The sequence below is a fragment of the Thamnophis sirtalis genome, unplaced genomic scaffold (assembly GCF_051295495.1).
Source record: "Thamnophis sirtalis isolate CommonGarterSnake01/CBP01778 unplaced genomic scaffold, rThaSir2_p1.2 scaffold_15, whole genome shotgun sequence".
Taxonomy (NCBI): domain Eukaryota; kingdom Metazoa; phylum Chordata; class Lepidosauria; order Squamata; family Natricidae; genus Thamnophis; species Thamnophis sirtalis.
In genome coordinates this window covers 9,761,450-9,785,249 of record NW_028261395.1, presented here as the reverse complement: position 1 = coordinate 9,785,249, position 23,800 = coordinate 9,761,450, and the positions used below count along the sequence as shown (strand labels likewise).

Below are 23,800 nucleotides of genomic sequence, written 5' to 3'. Positions count from 1 at the left end.
TCTGCTCACAGCCAGGAGTTCGATCCTGACTGGCTCAAGCTTGACTCAGCCTGCCATTCTTCCAATGTGGGTAAAATGAAGACCCAGTTTATAGGGGGCAATAGGCTGACTCTATAAACTGCTTAGAAAAGGCTGTAAAGCATTGTGGAGTGGTATATGAATCTAGCAATAGCAATAGCACTTAGACTATAGACCCCTTCACAGTGCTTTTACAGCCCTCTCTAAGCGGTTTAACGATTCAGCCTCTTGCCCGCAACAATCTGGGTCCTCATTTTACCCACCTCGGAAGGATGGAAGGCGGAGTCAACCTTGAACCTGGTGAGATTCGATCTGCCAAACTGCTGGCAGCCTATGATCAGCAGAAGTAGCCTGCAGTACTCCACTCTAACCACTGTGCCACCCTAGCTCTTATTGCTAAGTGCGATTGCTCTATGATCATCTCTAGAAATGAAGTAGGAAAACGGAGGAAATGGGACAGCAAATGGTCTGTATACATAAGATCAAAGGCTCAGTTCCTGGCATCTTCAGAAAGAGCTAAGAAAGATGTTTGCCTCAGCATCCAGAACTGTGATGGCAAACCTATGGCAGCTGTGCCAGAGGTGGCACGCAGCGCTCTCTCTGATGGCACGCAAGCCGTTGCCCCAATTCAGCTCCAACACTCATATGCGTGCACCTCCCGCAGGCCACCTAGCCTTCAGGTCTCTGCTGCAAATGCGTGGGGTAAGTGGGGGCACATGTGCAGGGGGCACACACGCAGGTACGGGGAGCAGGATATATGTGCAGGGATTGTGCGTGCATGTGTGGGGGTTGGGGTGCATGAGAGGAGTCACATGTGAATGCATGGGGATGGGGCAAGTGCACGGGGCTGTTTGTGCATGTGCAGAGCTGTGAGCGCATGGGCAGGGCACACATTTGTGGGACGGGGCACGTGCATGGGGGAGTGCATTGCATTTTGGGGGTTTGGGCATGCGCCAGAGGTGGGTTCCTACCAGTTCGCACTTATTCGGTAGAACCAGTTCGTCAAATCTACCGAACCAGTTAGAAGAGGTTCCACCAGTGGATGCGGAAAGCAGGCCACACCTACAGAAGAGGTTCCAAAATTTTTTGAAACCCACCACTGGTCCTTGGATATGATTATTCTACACTATCATGCTCATATTTATAAAACTCAGTGCCTCTGTGAAAGGTAAGGATGGCTACTGCGTTTGTGGTGCAATCAGAACATTGCGTGTGTTGAAGTTGTTTTAATGCAAACCAAAGATGCCTTTTAAAAAACAAGTTTACATCCTATTCTTATGCATGCCAGGGCTGTGTGTGAGGTAATTTAAGGTGGTGCTGACAAGTGTCGTCGGCATCTTCATATCCGGTCACATGGGTGGCAAGCCACTCCCATCCGGTCACATGGGTAGCAAGCCACTCCCACAAAGGAGGCCACACCCACAGAGTAGATTCAAACAATTTTTGAAACCCACCACTGGCATGCGTGCACACATTTACGTCCTTGTACCTGCACTTTGAGTACTCGGCCCGGAAAAGGTTAGCCATCACTGCTCTAGAAGATAATGCCAGTGAGTGTACTGTAGCTGAACCTGAGCAAGGACTACTCACACTAATCTTCTGTATTAAGGTAAATTCCTAGAGTAGGCTCGTACAAAACTGGGCAACATACCCAGAACCAGAGGACAATATTCTAATCCCAAACTTCGTGGAAACCAAATCAGTCCTCACCCCTATTTATCGATATATAAATAATTACTGCTGAAATGGTGAAAGACACAGAGGAGAAGAGGAGAAACTTTTGAGTAAGATGTGTTGAATTCAAGCCATGGGACCAGGAAGTGGTGAATCTACACATTCGAGCACCCTAATGAAGCCAGTGAATTATTAAGTCACTTTTTTTAGCTAGTCCCCATACTTCAGTATCTCTGAAGTAGGAGCTTCCTAATTTATCTTAATTATTACATTTGAAAAATAAATTAGCAATCCCTCTGCCATCTAATTGTTTCTGATTTAATCAAAGAGAACTTAATGGTGCGTGAGGATGAAATGCTGCTTTCTGCCTGAATGAGCTTTTTCAAAATACTTGGTTCAGTGTTCCACGCCTTTTTAAATTCGCAAATATGTTTTGATAAATCTCTGCATCTTTTAATGCAATGGCCTTCCTGCCTTCCTTCCTTCAGCCGGCTGGTTTTAGAGGAAGTTTTGCTTTTAGTTATTCAGAGGGAAATACAGTTACTCCAGATTTGGAGTTGTGCGGTGGCCTAGAGGTGAAGTTCTCACCTCCCAATCAGGAGGCTTGTGAGTTTGATCCTAGGTAGAGGCAGATATTTCTCTCTGAGCACATTGAGAATTTATCTGCTGAACAAAACTCTGCATCGGCGACAGGAAGGGCATCCGGCCATTAAAACACTCTGCTAGCTCCATTCAAGTTGCCCAGACTCCACCCCGCAAGGGATTATGGGGGTCGTTAAAAAAAGATGATGACAATGATGATACAGGTAGTGGCAGATTTAGTCATTTGTTTAGCCACTGTTCAAAATTACAACAGCACTGGAAAATGTGATTTATGAGCAGCCCTCACACTGATCTCTGTTGCAGCATCCCCTTGGGCACATAAACAAAATTCAGATTCTTGGCAACCAGCATGCATTTATGATGGTTGCGGCATCCCAAGGTCGCACAATCGTCATTTGAAAACTTCCCAGCTGGCTGATGACAAGCAAAGTCACTGGGGTGGGGGGGGGGGGAGAGAGGGATTTGCTTAGCAAACGCATGGTTCACTTAAGAACCTCAGTGATTCGCTTAACAGACGTGGCAAAAAAAAAGGCCATCGCATTGAGTGTGACTCATTTAACAGCCACCGGGCTTAGCAGCATAAATTCTGATCCTAATTGGGATCGTGAGTCAGCTCCCAGAGTGGGAGTTGAGTCCTAATATGTAAAGAGCCACGCTTTCCCTATCGGTCCTTTCAGGAGTACAAGCACTGCAATGAAAAAAATTGTTGAGTCACTTTTGTAGCATCCATCTGGAATTACTTTACTTCCATTCCTACTTAATTATATTCTATAAATCTCATAAGAAAAAAAATGCAGGTTTTTTGGCCTGGACCATGCAGCCTACTGTGCTTTTTAATTATTTCAGGATGAGTATAAGTATAAGTTCACAGGTGGGTTCCTACCAGTTCGCACCTATTCGGTAGAACCGGTTCGTCAAATCTACCGAATTGGTTAGAAGAGGTTCCACCAGTGGACCCGGAAAGCAGGCCACACCTACAGAAGAGGCTCCAAAAAATTTTGAAACCCACCACTGGTCCTTGGATATGATTATTCTACACTATCATGCTCATATTTATAAAACTCAGTGCCTCTGTGAAAGGTAAGGATGACTACTGCGTTTGTGGTGCAATCAGAACATTGCGTGTGTTGAAGTTGTTTTAACGCAAACCAAAGATGCCTTTTAAAAAACAAGTTTACATCCTATTCTTATGCATGCCAGTGCTGTGTGTGAGGTAATTTAAGGTGGTTCTGACAAGTGTCGTCGGCATCTTCATATCCGGTCACATGGGCGGTAAGCCACTCCCATCCAGTCACATGGGCGGCAAGCCACTCCCACAAAGGAGGCCACACCCACAGAGTAGGTTCGAACAATTTTTGAAACCCACCACTGATCTGGTTTAGCCTTCCCTGTCCATCAGGGTGATAGATTAAAAAAAAATAATTCAGATACTCTCAATACAGATTTGTTACCACCAATTCGCGCCTACTTTGCGCCTACTTTGCAAGTGCATGTGCCACTTCCGCGCATGCACCCATCCTTCTGCCTCCCACCCTTCGACCTCCACACATGCTCTTCCTGGCTGCAGAGATTGCCACAGACAATGGCTTCCATTTTTGGGCTCCGCGCCTCATGTTTCCAGACTCCAAACACTCCGTTTGAGATCTGTTCAAGGCTGCTGGGATCACCAGAGCATATCGCAACTGATCGCTGCCTCTGCGTGTTGCATTTTTGGGCAGTGATCGGAGCGTTTGGAGACTGAAAACGTGAAGTGTAGAGCCCAAAATGGCAACCCGGAACAGCAGCTGCCTTCTCTTACCTCTTCCACGCTTCGCTTGCTTTACTAATTGCAGCTCCCTGCGACAATCAGCTGTGCTTTAGAAGCTGTTTTTCAGGCCCAATGAGGTTTTTTTCAGCCCCAACTCCGTGCTCGCTCATAACCAGCAAACTAATGTGCTGAAGCTGTGCTGAAGGATGCTAGCCAGATGAATATGGTTCCACCACAAAACCGCGTTCGGCTAAAGCGCGCTCGACGAAACCGCGTAGCTGACGTCATCACAGGGCGACAACAGCGCGGAGACAGAAGCACACTGTAAATGCTAAACCTAAAATTAACCCCTAATCCTAAACCTAACCCTAAACCTAACCCTTAACCTAACCCTAAACCTAACCCTAAACCTAACCCTTAACCTAACCCTAAACCTAATCCTAACCCTTAACCTAACCCTAAACCTAACCCTAACCCTAACCCTAACCCTAACCCTAACCCTAACCCTAACCCTTAACCTAACCCTAAACCTAACTCTAACCCTAATCCTTAACCTAACCCTAACCCTAACCCTAAACCTAACCCTTACCTTAACTTGAATCGGCTTGCTTTCAAAGCGCTATTTAAAGCGCCCTTTTTTCTCCACGCTTGCTGTTGTCGCCCTGTTGATGATGTCAGCGACGCGGTTTAATCGGGCGCGCTTTAGTCGAGCGCAGTTTTGTCGTGCCACGGATGAATATCTGGTAGGCATTCCCCCCCCCTTATTTTCCTCCCCAAAAACTAAGGTGTGTCTTATCTTCCTGAGCGCCTTATACTCTGAAAAATATAGTAAGTGGGAAAACATAAGTCTCATTTTTTCAGTGGTGTTGTAATTTCGAATGACCACTAAATGAACTGTTGTAAGTCGAGGACTACTTATATTTGATTTTTGAGCTGATTCACAAGGGCCTAAGTCCAGGTTACTATATGATCCTTGGTGGCACAGTGGTTAGAGTGCAGTACTGCAGGCTACTTCTGCTGACTGCCGGCTGCTTGCAATTTGGCAGTTCGAATCCCACCAGGCTCAAGGTTGACTCAGCCTTCCATCCTTCCGAGGTGGGTAAAATGAGGACCCGGATTGTTGTTGGGGGCATTATGCTGACTCTGTAAAATTGCTTTGAGAGGACTGTAAAGCACTACAAAGCGATATATAAGTCTAAGCCAGTGTTTCTCAACCTTGGCCACTTGAAGATGTCCGGACTTCAACTCCCAGCATTCGCTGGCTGGGGAATTCTGGGAGTTGAAGTCCGGACATCTTCAAGTGGCCAAGGTTGAGAAACACTGGTCTAAGTACTATTGCTAATAATGGTAGGGGTGCCTGCCTACTGGTTCCCATCATACATTTCCCTCTTACTCTGCTACTACTAGGAGTGTCCCACTGATCATTGGTTTCCTGCTGCTAAGAGAATCAGAACGTCAGAGTCCTATACTGATTTCATGGCAGAATAGCAACAGTACTTGGACTTATATACCACTTCACAGTGCTTCACAACTCTCTCTAAGTGGTTTACAGAGTCAGCATATTTTCCCCAACAATCTGGCTCCTCATTTTCCTGATCTTGGAAGGATGGAAAGCTGAGTCAAACTTGAGCTGGTCAGGATTGAACTTCTGGCTGTGGGCAGAATTAGCCTACAATACTGGGGGCTGACTCTGTAAATTGTTTAGAGACAGCTGTAAAGCACTGTGAAGCGGTATATAAGTCTATTGTGCTGTTGCTATTGTCCCTGTCTCTATTGTTAGCTCAGAACGTGGTGAGGCACTGCAGTCATGTGTTTATGTGTTTAACATCTTCCCCATCAGGAAACTTACCTTCTACCTTGGAGACAAAACCAAGGCTCCGTTTAAGGTCAGAGCAGATGGACTGCATACACCAACGAAACTTGGCATCGCAGCGATATTTGTTAGACCCGCAGGTATCATAACATGCATCCACCTGGTTACAGCATTTCGTCATGGCTGGGATGCCCATGTCAAGCTGTAAAAGAATGCCAAGAGACGTGGGAAAAATCACTCTGGGGTTTGAAAGGATTCTCCCCTCCTCCCACATCTCTCCTATAAAAAAAAGCTCTCCGTGCCTCTCCACAATGAATATTTCAACAAGGGAAAGTGCTGTACATTTGACTGCCTTGCTCAGCAGGAAGACTGCAGTGAAATGTGAGATTAGGCAAATCGATCTTCTATTTTATTTTGGGAATAAATAGGAACCAGGAGAGGATCTCCTGTGCTGTATCTGCCCATGGCTTTGAGCGACAAGATACTGTTCAACGTCCAAGGATGCTTTCAGCCAAGCTGAATAGGTCAACAAAGCGGCAATCGTCCCAAACTTTCTTGGAAATGTTAGGGTGGCAGAGCAAGGCTTCCCTGCTGTTGCATCATGTTGAAAGTACCAGCAATTTGTGAACAGCGAGCCTGAAGCCGGGGCAGTACCAGAGGTGGGTTCCTACCGGTTTGGACCGGTTCAACCAAATAGGTAGTAACTCGATCGGCCACACCCCTGAACTGGTTCCATCTGCGGCATCGTAGGCACTGCCATCTTGTTTTTTGCTTCTGCACATGCGCAAAAGCATTTTTTACTACTGTCCATGCACGCATGGAGCGTGCGCCCAGCGCATGCATCAAGCATGTGCCTGAAGCACGCACGTGTCCGAAGCACATCTCTGAGCAAACCGGCAGTAGAAGAAGCCGGAACCCACCCCTGGGCAGGTTAATAGGCTGTCCAAAATGAACTTGTACAAAGGAAATACGCATTTATGGAGAATGCAATTTCCATTCAGCAATTGCAAAGGATTCTTGCAACAAAGAATTCTGTAACGGGGGGGGGGGGGGGGGGGCGGATTTCAATGCTAGCAAATTGTACATCTGCTAGGAAAATATCAGATGCTGGCTAAATGAAATTAAGTTGTGGCACCAGTTGAGGTGAAATGAATGGAGTCTACTCTGAATCAGATTTGATTGTTTTAGCAGCCCTCTTATTGTTAATATTCACGTTACAGTACTTTGGGCCTTTAACTTTAATTATTGAGATGATAGGGGTTTTCTAGCCAGAGACCCATTTTTAAATCTGCAATTTTTAGAAGATATACTTAACACTCCAGCTGTTCCTAACAGTTGGGGATTAAACATTCAGTTGCCCAACCAATCAAAGAGTAAATTCTATGGGCAGTGGTCAGACAAAAACACATTCATTTTGTCTGCCATAAGCAGCTTTGGCAAGCACAGAGAAATAGCTTGCATAACACGGGGAGGCTGACTGTCCAGCCAACTTTGAATAGACATAGTTGAGCAATTGCAGCTATTTACAGCAAGGTCGAACGCTTCTTTCTTCCTGGATGTTTTGATTAGTTAATTATTTCGTATGGGAAATGGGTTGTTAGTACGTACACTTTCTGGTACCTTGAGACCCAGGAAATAGGAGCTACAGCCATTGGGTTCTGGAGATTTATAATTCGGTCTAGGCAATGGTGCTTTACCTGGAAAAAAAAAGAAAAGTGCTTTGTGGCAGCCTTGAAAAGAATTATACAGTATAACATAAAGTCCTGTACGTGCATCTGATATCCTTCAGAGGTTGAATTCCAGTTATCATCAGACCTAATCAGCATGGCCAGTGATAAAGGATGATAAGGTTTAGCAGCGGCTCAAAAGCTAGAAATTCTGTCTTTTGCAATGTTGTTGGAAAATAGGAGAGACACAGCTAGGGTTTGCCAAAGACAAGAACATACATTTTCATTAAAAATCCAATATGCATACGGAAGATCAGAAACTTTACTTGTGTTCACAGCTATAATTCAATTCTGGGCATTTCAGTTTTGAATTGTTCACTCTCCTTCTGAAATATAAAAGCAGGCTGGGAAAGGGGTTCCTTTTGTCTTTAGCCTTTTAGATGTGGCCGCTGAAAACAAAATAACTTTTGGAGCTGGAAATTTATGACCAAACACCGTGTTTCCCCCAAAAATACAACCTATCCCGAGAATACTACCCTGACCAACCTCGAAAATAAGCCCCAGCCTGACTTTTTTCAGGGTGAGCCTAATAGAGCCAAGGTGGCACAGTGGTTAGAGTGCAGTACTGCAGGCCACTTCAGCTGACTGTTATCTGCAGTTCGGCGGTTCAAATCTCACCGGCTCAAGATTGACTCAGCCTTCCACCCTTCCGAGGTGGGTGAAATGAGGACCCAGACTGTGGGGGGCGATATGCTGACTCTGTAAACCGCTTAGAGAGGGCTGAAAGCCCTATGAAGCGGTATATAAGTCTAACTGCTATTGCTATATGCCCTACCAGAGGTGAGTCTCTGCCGGTTCTCCCCGGATCGGGCAAACAGATAGTGGCAGTGGCTGGAGGCTCCGCCCACCTGCCTGGATGCTTCTGCGCATGCGCAAAAGCATTGCACATGAGCGAATGCGCACCAGCGAACAGGTAATAAAATAAATTATAAAATAAAATAAACCAACCACTGTGCCCTACCCCAAAAAATAAGCCCTAGTGAAGGGAGTAGGCATGGCTAGCACAGGAGGCAGCTTTTCCCCAGTTACCTCTTGGCTGTTCAGCCCCTTAATCAGGGCCATGATTCTGCAGTTCTGAAGTTCAGCGGTTCTAATCTCCCCGGCTCAAGGTTAACTCAGCCTTCCATCCTTCCGAGGTGGGTGAAATGAGGACCCAGACTGTGGGGGTGATATGCTGACTCTGTAAACCGCTTAGAGAGGGCTGAAAGCCCTATGAAGCGATATATAAGTCTAACTGCTATTGCTATTGCCATAGATCAACTGAACCAATGAGGACTGGGAGCTGCCTCTAGTTCCTTCTCTCTGGGCGCAGCCAGTCCCTTTTAAATGCTCAAATGTCTCTTGAGAAAAGGACACACAACCAGTGTGCAACCAGTGGTGAATTGCTAGCGGTTTGGACCAGTTCGGCTGAACTGGTACTGGTTTGGCAGCCTGGGTTACTGGAACCAACAGCCCCCAAACTGGTTCTCCAGGCAGTGCCATAGCTGCCGCCGTCTTGCTTTTGCTTCTGCACATGTTCAGAGCAATTTTTATTGTACTGCACATGCGGCGCGGCGCAGCCATGAGCAAGCCGGCAGTAGCAACTGCTGGAGCCCTCCCCTGATTGCAACGCTGAAGGCTTGGGATGGCGCCTTTTTGGGATGTCCGTCTGTGCTGATGACAGGCAGGAAAATCCCCTAGCCCATTTTCCTGCCGTTCATCGAAAAGGCTCCATTCCGAGCCTTCAGCGTTCCCCACGACCCTGCAAAGCTTGTTGTAGTATTGCATGTGTCAGTGGTAACATCGCCGTGAGGTTCATCACATCAGTGCAGCCTCTTGGACCCTGCAAGGATTGTTGTGCTGTTGTACGCGAGAGCAGCGGCACTGCCGCAAGTTCGGCATATCGCTGCAGCCGCTTGCGGCAGGATGCCAGCTGTGCCGGTATGGTAAAGCTTGTGGCAGTGCTGCCGTTCACAAGTGCAATGCTGCAGCAAGCCTTGCAGGGTCCTGCTCCAAGAGGCTGTGCGGGTATGACAAATCTCACAGTGGTGCATGCAGCTCGTTCAAGTTGTGAACAGCCTGGGGATTCGGGCGGCCTTTATGTGGCTGGGATGCCTGCTGATTTTGGCTGCTGCCACCGGTGGCTCTGACCCGATCCTGGCCACCAACGCTGGTGGGGGTTGAGCCAGATGGCTTCATGCGGGACATGAGGTGCTGCGAGGGAACCCATTTCTCATGTGGGCCGAGCAGGGGTCACCCACACAGAGGCAGGCCTCGGGGCACCACCTGAGCAAGTGCCAAGCTGGAGGCAGGGGAGGGTCAACCCCCTTTCCTGATTGCTCTCTGTTGTTCCTCATGAAATGTCTCTTTGTGTCTGTGTGTGTGTGTGTGAGAGAGAGAGAGAGAGAAAGAGAAACGGCGGAATCCTTTCAAACAGTGTTGCCTGCAATTATTGGTTCTCTCTTCCCTTGCTCCCTCGCTCTCTCATTCTCTCTCTCACACACACATACATTTGATTGCTTGAAAGGGACAGACTGTGGTTTGCTTCTACTGTAAGTACACCAGTGATGGGCTCCGGATCCCGTTGCAACTGGTATGGTGTAACGGGGCCCGGCGTCCACCCCATGATCATGTGCAGCATGCATGCACACACCAGTAGCACGCGCATGCGTCCTTACCTCTTGTGATGCTTCTGCGAGCCTCCGTGACACTCCAGCTGCTTGGCGGAGTGTCATGCAGGTGCTGTGCACTCCATGCCCATGTGCGGAAGTGCCAAAGAGCTCAAATATAGGTAAGGAGCTTGGGTGGGTGGGTGGGCCCTCCGGAGCACCATACCGGAACGGTACCTGGTGCTCCAGGTAGGCACTGGTACGCCTGTACCAGGGCATACCGTCTGCAACCCACCACTGAAGCACACGCTTCCCACAATCTTCCAGAATTGTCTTTTTCTGAAGCAGCAGTAGCTGGGTAGAGGCTGCAGAGAGCCAATTCCAACAGGCCACATGATTTTCTGCCTCACTGGCCCTTGCTGGCTCAGTTGATCTGTGGAACATGGGGTGACTGCGCTTCCCACCTCCTCTACCTCAAAAAAAAAATAAGACCTCTCCAAAAAATAAGCCAGAGTGCTTATTTTCAAGCCTAAGAGAAAATAAGACCCGGTCTTATTTTCGGGGAAAGACGGTATATGCCACTCCAGGTACCTTTATTGTCAAATTTAACAAATAATGTGGTACGCCGGTAATCAAAGATTATAGTTTTTCTATTCCATATTTAATGTTTGCAGATCATGCCCTCATTAGAAACTCAAGAAGTTTTTTAATAAGACAAAATACCTTGCTTTTCTTCATTATAATGAAGTAATACAGCTAATTTATGGAAGGAGAACGTTATATTTTAGGTATAGCATAAAAGGAGCAGGTTTTAAGAACTGAGACTGATACAAGAGGGTTCAAAAGAGTCAAAATGCCAATAACAACTGCATAATGGAAGCCCTGTGCCATTTTTCTGTATGTCACATGTGCAGTGCGTTTAAAGAAAATGGGTAAGGACTTTGAATACAGCTAGACCTCGACTTATGGCCACAATTGGGACCAGAATTTTCAGTGATAAGCAAGATGGTTGTTAAGTCAGTTGTGCCAAATGTTAAGACCTTCTTTGCCAAGGTTTTGAAGCAAATCACTGCAATTGTTAAGTGAACCATCAGTCATTAAGTGAATCGCAGGTCCCTTTTTCATGGACATTGTTAACTTCACCAGGTCTCTAATGAATGGTTGCAAGTCAAGGACTGCCTGTATGTGGTTGTGACCATCATCGTGACCCGAAAAATGTGCGCCCGACAAATGCGCACCGACAAAACCGCGCCACGATGAAAAAAACAACATAGTGGGATGCGAAAACAGCGTTGGGGGTTAGTGTTAGGGTTATAATGTTGTTTTTGCGTCGCAGAATGTTGTTTGTTTCATCGCGGCACGGTTTTGTCGCCGCGCATTTGTCGAGCGCGCATTTGTCGGTGAACCCATCATCATGACTTCTTTGTCATTGTCCCCTGCAGATATCTGGTTTGAGGGAGTTGACAACTATCAAATAAAGGAGGAAACATTAGCTGCAAGCAAAAATTCATGACCCATCAAAACCGCGCTCGACTAAGCCGCGCCCGATTAAACCGCGTCGCTGACATTATCAACAGGGCGACAACAGCCAGCGCGGAGAAAGAAGGGCGCTTTAAATAGCGCTTTGAAAGCAAGCCGATTCAACTTAAGGTAAGGGTTAGGTTTAGGGTTAGCTTTAGGGTTAGGTTAAGGGTTAGGGTTAGGGTTAGGGTTAGGGTTAGGTTAAGGGTTAGGGTTAGGGTTAGGGTTAGGGTTAGGGTTAGGGTTAGGGTTAGGGTTAGGGTTAGGGTTAGGGTTAGGGTTAGGGTTAGGGTTAGGGTTAGGTTAAGGTTTAGGTTTAGGTTTAGGGTTAGGGTTAGGTTAAGGGTTAGGTTTAGGGTTAGAATTAGGTTTAGGGTTAGGTTAAGGGTTAGGGTTAGGGTTAGGGTTAGGGTTAGGGTTAGGGTTAGGGTTAGGGTTAGGGTTAGGGTTAGGGTTAGGGTTAGGGTTAGGGTTAGGGTTAGGGTTAGGGTTAGGGTTAGGGTTAGGGTTAGGGTTAGGGTTAGGGTTAGGTTAAGGGTTAGGTTTAGGGTTAGGTTTAGGATTAGGTTAGGGGGTTAGGTTTAGGTTTAGGGGTTAATTTTAGGTTTAGGGTTTACAGCGTGCTTCTGTCTCCGCGCTGTTGTCGCCCTGTTGATGACGTCAGCGACGCGGTTTAGTCGGGCGCGGTTTAGTCGAGCGCGGTTTTGTGGTGGAACCCAAAAATTAACATTCGTCATTACATATTCACATAAGTAATCATGTTTTACATAAATAGTGTAACAACTCTATTTGGGTTGGGGGGGGAATTCCGAGTCGTAGATACTCAAAAAGAGTTAAAAAGGTAACTGAAGCTCAGGTTTAATCTTCTCCAGAAAGCAGTGAGGAGACAATTAGCCCAGGGGTGGGTTGCTGTAAGCGTTACTGCTGGTTTGCTTCGCTTGAGTGTGTGCCCTCTGTGCATTGCTTGCACATGCGCAGTTGCCTTTAAATTGTTCTTTGCACGCGCAGAACATTATAAAATGACTAAAAAACATGCCGGCAACGGCATGGGTGACTGGGGAACTGGTTTGGGGGCGTGGCCAGCCTGCGTCCCTACTGGTTCGACGACCCACTCCCAATTTCCACTACCAGTTTGCACAAACCAGTGCGAACTAGTAGCAACCCACCTCTGAAATACCTCTATCAAAGAAGTAATGTTCTTTTATAAAATAAACCTCTTCATTCTAGCCCAGTGTTTCTCAACCTTGGCAACTTGAAGATGTCCGGACTTCAACTCCCAGAATTCCCCAGCCAGCATTTGCTGGCTGGGGAATTCTGGGAGTTGAAGTCTGGACATCTTCAAGTTGCCAAGGTTGAGAAACACTGTTCTAGCCCTTTCGTAGATGGCTTCCTTCATACAGTCCCATCTGCTTGTAGATAGTGAAAAATCTGCTATTTCACATGCTGTCAACATCATTTCAACAGGGAAACCCACTCATTCACACAGCAAAAGAGTTCATCTTTGGACAGAGATGATTAATACTGGAGGGGAAAAAAGATTGTCTGTCAAACAGTTGCTTAGTGCAAAACAACTTAAAATCTCCTTCCCTCTCTAGTCCATTGCTATCTGAAGGCTGTTAATGATAAGTTATTTTTTATCAATTTTAAAACCAGAGATGCTGAATTCACTTATTTAGAGTCAGCTCGCCTAAACATGGGATGCTTTCCTTGGTTATGTTCTGACTTGACTATTCTACATAAATTTGCATATTTAAATAATTGTTTTTATCCCTTCATTTTGTCAAAACAATCTAATGAAGGAATAACTGCAGAGGTGGTATTCAGACGGTTCGGACCAGTTTGCTCGAACTGGTAGTGGAAATTGCGGGTGGGCCCGGTCCAGCCCACCCACCTTGGCTCTATGCCATCCTATTTAGGCACGGTGTGGAAGCCAGGCTCATGCCCAGAAGGTGCACATTCGAGCAAAGCACATCCATGGAGGGCCGGGAGCATGCACAGAAGGGACCGGGCACATGGAAGAGCCGAGGTGGCGCAGTGGGTAGAGTGCAGTACTGCAGGCCACTTCAGCTGACTGCTATCTGCAGTTCAGTGGTTCAAATCTCACCGGCTCAGGGTTGACTCAGCCTTCCATCCTTCCGAGGTGGGTAAAATGAGGACCCGGATTGTTGTTGGGGGCAATATGCTGACTCTGTAAACCGCTTAGAGAGGGCTGAAAGCCCTATGAAGCGGTATATAAGTCTAACTGCTATTGCTATTGCTATTGCAGGGTCAACCGGTGGTAACAAAATGTGAAACCCACCACTGAATAACTGGGGCCAAATATAGCACCCAGAATATTTGCAAGAGCTAGAAGCTCATCATATATTAAAATGACTCCAACTTGCCTCCAGAACTTGAGGTGATCCAACACTGGTGGTTTTTAGGAAGAGATTGGACAACTGTTTGTGTGAAATGATATAGGGCAGTGCTGGCTAACCTTTTTGTTGTTGGGTGCCAAAAATGTGAGTATACACGTGTGATAGCGCGTGCCTACTGGCACCCATAATGCAAAGCACCCTCCCACATGCACATGTGTGCACACACATACACACACACTCCCCCCACGCACGCCACACTGCTCACCTCTAAGCTGAGCTTGGCATTTCCTCTGGGGAGGAGGGAAAGCCTTTGGAGCCTGGGGAGGGCGAAAAATGGGCCCTAGTGAAAGTTTGTTTCTAAACTTTCCTGGCTTCCCGGAGTCCCTCCGAAAGCTGGAAACAGATCATTTCTGAACTTCCAGTAGGGTTAGGGTTAGGGTTTTTAACCTTCCCCAGGCTCCAGAGGCTTTCCTGGAGCCTGGGGCGGGGGGGTTGAAAACGGCCTTCCCCGCTCCTCTGGAAGGCCAAGGTCAGCTGGCCATACATGTGAGCTGGAGCTGACGGCTCATATGCTGGCAGATATGGCTCCATATGCCACCTGTGGCACGCGTGCCATAGGTTCACCATCATTGGTATGGGGTTTCCTACTTGAAGAGAGCTTGGTCTAGAAGAACTCCAAGGTCCCTTCCAACTCTGTTATTCTGCTCATTTATAAACAAAGTATGATCTCAACCATTGAATTGTGCCTCCAGACAGACAGTTAGACAGAGAAAGAGAGGATCAGAGCCTGTGGCCTAATGGCTAAGACGTCTGCCTAATATGTAATATAGCCCAAGTTCAAATCCCAGTAAGGGTATGGCTAGCTGATGAGAGCTAGACAGGGAAAGAGAGAGATAAATAGAGACAGACGGACGGACAGACGGACACAGACACAGATACAGACACACACAGACACACACACTTTTACCAGTATGACAGGTTGGTGACTACCTAGTAGTTGTTGAGATGAAAAACAAGGGAACAGACAACTGGTGTGTGAAATGGCTATGCATAATGCTTACATGACTATACATAGTACATATTACAACTTGGCAAATGGACATCTATGCCTGTCCTCTATTGCCACTCCCTGTCCCCCCTCACCAAGGTGGCGCAGTGGTTAAATGCAGCACTGCAGGCTACTGCTAGATCAGCAGGTCAGCGGTTCAAATCTCACCGGCTCAGGGTTGACTCAGCCTTCCATCCTTCCGAGGTGGGTAAAATGAGGACCCAGATTGTTGGGGGCAATATGCTGACTCTCTGTAAACCGCTTAGAGAGGCCTGAAGGCCTATGAAGCGGTATATAAGACTACTGCTATTGCTATATTGCTATTACCCCCCCCCCCAAAAAAAAATGGGTTGGGTAGAGTTTCAAAATACTACATTGCTTTTTAGTAGCTTAATAGTCTATAGAAGTTAGCTGATGAGAGCTAAATAGCTTGAAATAGATCTATACTAGTCTTCCTTTATTTATTTATCAGCACAAATAAAAACACAAATATAACAAAGGCAACAGTAAAAATATTGGGTTTCTGTCTGGATGGACTCTTGTGACGAGCCTAATGACAGAGAGTGGAAGTGTGACCTTCCTCCCACACTTGGGCATACCAGGGGTTGTGACTTTAAGTATATATATATATATATATATATATATATATATATATATATATATATATATATATATATATATATATATATATATATATATATATATATATATATATATATATATATATATATATATATATATATATATATATATATATATATATATATATATATATATATATATATATATATATATATTCGAATCCCAGTAAGGGTATGGCTAGCTGATGAGAGCTAAATAGCTTGAAATAGATCTATACTAGTCTCCCTTTATTTATTTATCAGCACAAATTATACATACATACATACATACATACATACATACATACATACATACATACATACATATATATATATATATATATATATATATATATATGTTATATTTGTGCTGATAAATAAATAAAGGGAGACTAGTATAGATCTATTTCAAGCTATTTAGCTCTCATCAGCTAGCCATACCCTTACTGGGAATCGAGCCTGTGCTGTATTGCCTCTAAGGCAGATGTGTTAACCATTGAGCCACAGAGCTCGACTCCTTATCAGCCAGCCAGGGTGAAAGGTATCTATTTAGATTTTACAACCCCCGGTATGCCCAAATATGGGAGGAAGATCGCTACTTCCATTCTCTGTCTTTCGGCTCGTCACAAGAGACCATCCAGACAGAACCCAATATTTTTTTTACTGTTTTTTTAATTTACAATACAATACAACATTTTCAATTTATAAATTGCACCCTAATAGGTGTCTTTAGTAATGTACAATGTAATCATCATTTAAAGTTTATCATGGCAACCTGTTTTGAGGTTAAAATGAGGAAAGTCAATGCTGTGTAAACATTAGAGCATACAAATCATACAGTAACAAAGTTAGAAGTATCCGAAGGACCATGTCTCCCTGATTGTGTCTCCTCATCCCGTCAGATCTGGTGGGAGAGGCATATCTGTATATTTTAAAAAGGACACCTGGGAAGACAAAGCATTTCCTGTTGGGGCACCCTGGGACAAAATGTGTTGATGGCTTTGGGGACTGAGGGGAAGAGATGCTGTCTACAGTAGGAAACAATCAGAGAAGAGAAACAGGAGCCCCAGTGGCTTAATGGTCAGAAGAGGAAACACGGGGAGAACTCAATCTAACGGATCAAGCCATTAAATCTGACAGTGGGAAGTTTGTATTTTCAGAGTTGAGAGATTCTGTCCTCCTATTAAACCAGAAGCATGACCAGGGGTGAGCTTCAAAAATTGCAGCAACACATCCTGTCAGCCTCTGCTTTGCTGTGGCTTTGGCTGCCATGAAACGGGGAGGGAGGGCATGGTATTTGGGAGGGGTTACTCATTGTGCTGGAGGAAGGTTCTGGAGTTCAGCTGCCTGTCAGACTACGCATGCGTAGGATATTCCCGCCAGGACTAACGGCACCGACATTCCATCTTCGTGATGCCTTTTGAAGTTATCTCACACCTGACACTTGGGGGATTTATGATTGGACTGTAACTGTGATGCCAAGGGGTGGGGGAATGGGCTATTCTATATATCAATCGCTTTCGCGCCTAAATAATCAGACTTCGCTTCGCTATGCCTTTAATCATTTATAATTAGTAAAAGTACACTTGATTTCTACACATGGAGTCTTCTTTCCTAATTATCTAATGGAGAGGATCTGACACATCCGCTGCCCCGTTGCTGGGTGGGCGTGACCATGGTGGATGCGGCCTAGTCAGCCTTTTGCACCATGGTGGGGGTGGGGGGCATTTTTCACCTTCCCCAGGCTCTGGAGTTTTTCCTCAAGCCTTCGGGAGGATGAAAACTGCTTCCCCTGGGCTCCGGAGGCCGGAAACAGGCCCGTTTCCGGATTTCCAGAGCCTCTGGTAGACCCGTTTCCCCCATCCTTGAGCCTCCGTGCAGGCCCAACACTTACCTGGCATGATGAATAGGTGACATGGAGACTCCTGGGAGGGGTGGGGTGGGGTGGGAGGGGTTGGGCCAGCCAGGGGTGACATTTGAGGGTTCACCGAACTGGGCGGAATCCTAGCTAGATGATCACCTGAACCCATGCGAACCCCCAGCAGCCCACCCTGAACTCATTCTACCTCGTGGTAAGATTCCATCAAGGTTAATCTTACATGCTACAAAAGACCAACACTAGACGTAACCTACAGAGGAGCCCGGAACAGCGGTGGGTTGATGCCAGCATTACTACAGGTTCGGTACATACAAAAAAGTTACCACCTATTCGACTGAACCAGTCCGAACCGGTAGGCCTGGAACAGTGTTTCTCAACCTTGGCAACTTGAAGATGTCCGGACTTCAACTCCCAGAATTCCCCAGCCAGCAAATGCCAAAGACATGGACAAACAATACCACAATTTAAAAACAATTCAACAGCCACACCATTTGAGCGGGGACAGGAACTCATCAGCCCCAGGCCTGTCAGAACAGCCAGGTTTTAAGGGCTTTGTGGAAGGCCTGGAGGGTGGTGAGGGTTTGAATCTCCACAGGGAGCTCGTTCCAGAGGGTCGGAGCAGCCACAGAGAAGGCCCTCCTCCGGGTGGTCGCCAGTTGGCATTGGCCAGTGGATGGAATTCGGAGGAGGCCTAATCTGTGGGATCTAATCGGTCTGTTGGAGGTAATTGGTAACTGCAGCTTGCCACTCAGAGTCAGGAAGTTTCAAGTTTAATTTTATTTGTAGGCCGCCCAATCCCAGAGGACTCCGGGCGGCTTACAGCGAGGGGAAGAAAAACAATAAAAGAAAATAAAAATAAAAATAGACAAGTTAAAAACAACACAGATACATTCGTTTCAGTCGGGGCTGGACCTCAACAATGAGGTCAACAGCCCCAGGCCTGCCGGAAAAGCCAGGTCTTGACAGCTTTTCTGAAGGCCATGAGAGTGGGCGAGGTCCTGATTTCTGGGGGTAGTTCGTTCCAAAGGGTCGGAGCAGCCACAGAGAAGGCTCTCCTCCAGGGAACCGCCAGCCGACATTGTCTGGCTGACGGCATCCGAAGGAGGCCCACCCTGTGGGATCTTACTGGCCGTTGGGAGGAGTGTGGCAGTAGGAAGCTGAAAAGGACAACTCTGGGGAATTCTGAGAGTTGAAATCCAGACCTCTTAAAGATGCCAGGATGAGAAACAATATTTTGAGCTATTCCAAAGAACAGGAACACAGATATATAATCCTGTGCACAAACGCCCAGTTAAAGTTTAACCATTAACATTAACCATTTTAATGTTAAAACTTTGTTTCTATGAACAGATCTGCATGTTTCGAGTTGTTTAACAGACCTTTCAAACAAATACAACAGCAGAATGATTGGCTGCAAAAGACGAAGCAAAAGAGACGAGGTGGCGCAGTGTTTAGGGTGCAGTACTGCAGGCCACTACAGCTGACTGTTATCTGCAGTTCAGCGGTTCTAATCCCACCGACTCAAGATTGACTCAGCCTTCCATCCTTCCGAGGTGGGTGACATGAGGACCCAGACTGTGGGGGCGATATGCTGACTCTGTAAACCGCTTAGAGAGGGCTGAAAGCCCTATGAAGCGGTATATAAGTCTAACTGCTATTGCTATCGTACCATGTGTCTTGGGCTCCTGTTTTAAGCACAGTGGATGTTGTGCTAAATGGTTCGATATGGATGCCTGCTGATTAGCAGTTGCATTTCAAAGAAATAGCACCTCAAAGGGGGCTTCCAATGTGAGGTAGACCCTGCCAAAGACATGAACTTAGAACAAGGCTGATGATAATTATAATAGGTTCCGAGTAATGTAATTTAATAAGAAAGGAAATGGTCCTTCAGCTCCCCTAGAGCTGACTCCACGGATTTCATAGCTTAAAAAGAGGGACAACTTGATTTATGTCAAAAGAAAACAAAACTGGAAGCTGGTAAAGTTGTTCCAACATGATCTTCAAAACACTCGTCTGATCAAAGCCAAAATGCTATAGTTTGCACCATCTGTAGTGTCTCAAACACTTTTCAAGGAGGGTGGTATACAGAGCATATTGCCATCATGTAAATGAAGCAATTAAAACACCAATCACCCTAAGCAATCTCATCTCTTTAACGAGGATATTAGAATAGCATGTTTTTCGTTGTGATCATGTAAGAACTGGCGTTGAATCTTCTATATATCTTGGCATGTCTATGTGTGAATCAAATGTCTCCTTTTTTTTACCTTAAAGTAAAAGAGAAGTCAGGGTAAATAATTATTAGCCACATGAGTGGGGAAAAGAAAGGTAAGAAGTTGATTAACAGTGGCTGGGGAATTCATTAGTACCAATTTCAGAGGCTAATGGAGTGTGTAGAAAGCCTAATTAAAACAATATACATTATCAAGCAAACCAGAAGAACAAAGAAAGAACAAGAATGTAATACTTTGCATCCAACAAGATTATCTGTGGGGTTTTTTTTCCTGTTGCTGTTTCACAGCCACAAGGGACTAGGTATGCATCACAAGGACCTTGTGTGTGTGTTAATTTTACTGATCCCAAAATTCATTTTTAGCTTTCGCCCAGGGAGAAGAATGGAGTGGGACTCTGTATTCTATAAGAGGAAAAATCAGTCTTGACAGCATCACACAGAAAAAAAAACACCATTCCAGAAGTTACTTGGGCCCTGAATCCACATGGCTAGACGGGGCAAATGATAGAGCCGAGGTGGCGCAGTGGTTAGAGTGCAGTACTGCAAGCTACTTTAGCTGACTGCTAGTTCGGCAGTTTGGCGGTTCAAATCTCACCGGCTCAGGGTTGACTCAGCCTTCCATCCTTCCGAGGTGGGTAAAATGAGGACCCGGATTGTGGGGGGCAATATGCTGACTCTGTAAACCGCTTAGAGAGGGCTGAAAGCCCTATGAAGCGGTATATAAGTCTAATTGCTATTGCTATTGCTATTTTCCTCAACCTGTGATAGACAGCCTCCTGGGTTTTTGAATGGATGGGGAAGGTATTATTATTTTATACTGAGAAACCATTCACGGAATGCACAGTTAAGCAAGGCTGATGGATAGGGCTATAACAAGTGTGAATGCACGCCCACACACATATTTATATAATACATCCACTCTTTCACTCACTCACTCCCACCTCTAGCTAAGAAGCCCTCACTCCCTTCAATCCTGATTGTTGTCACTGTTTTTCATTGCTCTTTGCAGTTAGAAATCAGTGGGTGTATCACTCATTTCTTAGATCAGGGTTCCCCAAACTTGGCAACTTTAAGACTACAAGTCAACTTCTGGGACTTCAACTCCCAGAAGTCCATAAATCTTAAAGTTGCCAAATTTGAAGACCTCTGTCTTAGATTATGGGTGGTCATTATGTGAGAGGTGGGTTCCTGCCAGTTCGCACCAGTTCGGTAGAACCGGTTCGTCATATCTACCGAACCGGTTAGAAGAGGTTCCACCAGTGGACCCGGAAAGCAGGCCACACCTACAGAAGAGGTTCCAAAAATTTGTGAAACCCACCACTCACACACACACACACACACACACACACACAGACTCACATAGAGAAAGAAAGAGAAAGAAAGGAAGAAAGAAAGAAAGAAAGAAAGAAAGAAAGAAAGAAAGAAAGAAAGAAAGAAAAAGTGAGAGAGAGAGATGAAAGAAAAAAAGGAAAAAGGGACAGAGACAAAAGGAAGGAGAGAGAGAGAGAGAGAGAGAGAGAGGGAGAGAGAGAGAGAGAGAGAACACATGACCGGCAAGCCACTCCCACCAGGTCACATGGCCAGCAAGCCACTCCCACAAAGGAGGCCACACCCACAGAGTAGGTTCAAAAATTTTTTGAAACCCACCACTGGTGAGAGGTAAAAAAAAAAGAGACAGGGATTATGGGTCTATGCAAGAAGAAAGGAGAATTACACGTGGTCTATGGGAATCCATACTGTTGTAGTCCAATGTTTCAAAACTGAATTCCCTAAGTGCATAATCTAATTATTCTTTCTCAACCTTGTACCCTTCAGCTGTGCAAACAATACCCCATTTCCCCCAATGTTGTAGGTTGAGGATGGAAGGATGTACAGTGATCCTACGAAACTAGAAGGCATACAAAAGCTCACATAGTACAGAAAATAAGTTGGCATTTTGACAAATCGGACTGCTTAAAATGCATGGGAAGTAGAACAATTCAATTAGCAAGGCCAAATAGACAGCCATGTTCTGCCAACATACCACGTTTTAATTACAGAAGTATATTGTAAAGAGAAGTGTCCCCTTGTAAGAGGGGACAGTTGTAACTTGTTAGAAAACAAGGCAACTTGTTAGAAAAACGAGCTGCATGCCAGTCTTTGCAACTGAAGAGTAATGCTGACTGTTGGAGGTGTGGTTCTCTCGATGCTACATATTATCATATATGGTGGACCTGCCAAAAGGTTAAGGCATTCTGGATAAAAATATGGTGGATTATGCCAAATATCTTTAAAAGAAGGATAAAGTTTATTCCTCAGTTATTCTTACTAGGTATATGTACTGACTTTACAGTGGTAGAGACTAACTTGATTCTGCACCTAATAACGGCAGCAAGACTGTTGGTGGCGCAATACTGGAAGAAGGAAGACTTGCCTACAACTCAAGAATGGACATTGAAAGTTACAAACTTAGCCAAGATGGCTAAAATATCGGCATATCTTAAAGATCACTCAAGTGAGAGATATAAACGAGACTGGAAAAAATGGATTGATTATATACAAAATAAATACGGGACCAAGAAATTCCAGTTAGCCTATGCTTAAGATCAGGAATGATTTAAATTGTTTAAAGTTAGTTCAGCAAGAAGAAGCTAAGGTCAATGTAGAATGTCATTAATTTCTTTATTTCTTTTTTTCAATAGATTTTAGACTGTGTTTGTTAAAAATCCATACCGTGTACGGGTTCTGGGAAGTCGGCGGGGGGGGGAAGGAGGAGGGGGGTTGGGGGGAGGGTGGAGGGAGGGAGGGGTATGCATTAGGCTAGACAAGAATTTGGTGGTAAACTAGAATTATTTTGACCTACAAAAAATTGTACTTCGATGTCTTACTGATTGAGGAATGATGAAATGTTTGTTTTAAAAGAAATAAAACTTTTGAATACATTAAAAAAAAGAGTAATGCTGACTGTTTAGTATTAGTTGTTTGGCTGGAATAAATGGAACTACAAACATGATATTTAAAGGAATACCAAGATACAGCCATTCTTTTGCAGATGAAATACTGTATGTCATGATGTTCATGATAATAGAGGCAATGTTGAGTTCACTTCAAATACACTAATTTGCATCATAAAAGTGCTACAGTTCAGGGAAGTAAAATAAAACATGACAGTAAGAATACAGTGTTTTGGTCAATTACTCATCATTAAAGCATCTAGTGCAGTGTTTCTCAACCTTGGCGACTTTAAGTCCTGTGGACTTCAACACCCAGAATCTGGGAGTTGAAGTCCACAGGCCTTAAAGTCGCCAAGGTTGAAAAACACTGATCTAGTCAAACAAAATAAAGAAACAAGAACTGTCAACACAAAATAACGATGTTGTGCTATCAGGGACTGGATATGAAAGGAGCAGCAGCAGAAATACTTACCGTATCTGCACCTGTATTGACAGACACCATTCTTCCCTCCTAACAGCTCTGAGACAAAGTCAAAATAGCCATTAACAGCGTCAATGCCATCCCGGATGGTCCCAATCCCCCAGTCGGAGTAGGAGCCGTCCTCCGGCAATGGAGAAGGAGGGATGGCAGTATCCTGAAGGATTTCTTCGGTGCATTTCCCTTGACTCAGAGATAAGCACAGGATCAGTGCCCCGGCGAACAGCTTCATGTTGAAGTTGAACAAAACGAAATTGGTCCCAGGAAATCTCCAGGAGCAGAAGCAGAGTTAGTGGGATCGTGATAACAAGACCGAAGGTATTTTGAGTGTGCTTTTGCGGTGGACTTTAAACGCTGCTGTGTTAACAAGGTGAAGTCACCAGAATCAGGGAGCACAAAGTTCACATGAACAGCGTTGTGTGTTGCCCAATATTTAAGGGCTTTGAAATGTCCTGCCTAGGTGGATGCTGGGGTGGCAGAATTCCAAGGGTAATCATAAACTCCCGCAGGCAAACTCATCCTCTCCCCCAAACCTTTGAGTCCCCCATCCACACCTCCATT

General features: G+C 45.3%; 1 protein-coding gene across 2 annotated transcripts in view; it reads right to left on the bottom strand.

Annotated features, from left to right (window-relative positions):
- The window catches only part of PLA2G12B (phospholipase A2 group XIIB), a 30,661-nt gene extending 7,092 nt beyond the window's left edge, over positions 1-23,569 (bottom strand). Inside the window, exons 1-3 of one of the 2 annotated variants that reach the window (XM_087702691.1) lie at positions 23,234-23,569; positions 7,476-7,552; positions 5,892-6,057 (exon numbers count right to left, since the gene is read on the bottom strand). In XM_087702691.1, coding sequence (XP_087558817.1) covers positions 5,892-6,057; positions 7,476-7,552; positions 23,234-23,471 — 481 coding nt within the window. In that variant the 5' untranslated portion in view covers positions 23,472-23,569. Of the gene's footprint in view, positions 1-5,891; positions 6,058-7,463; positions 7,553-23,233 lie in introns of both variants that reach the window. The other variant, XM_087702690.1, reaches the window with a different exon arrangement.
- Between the last annotated feature and the right edge of the window lie 231 nt (positions 23,570-23,800).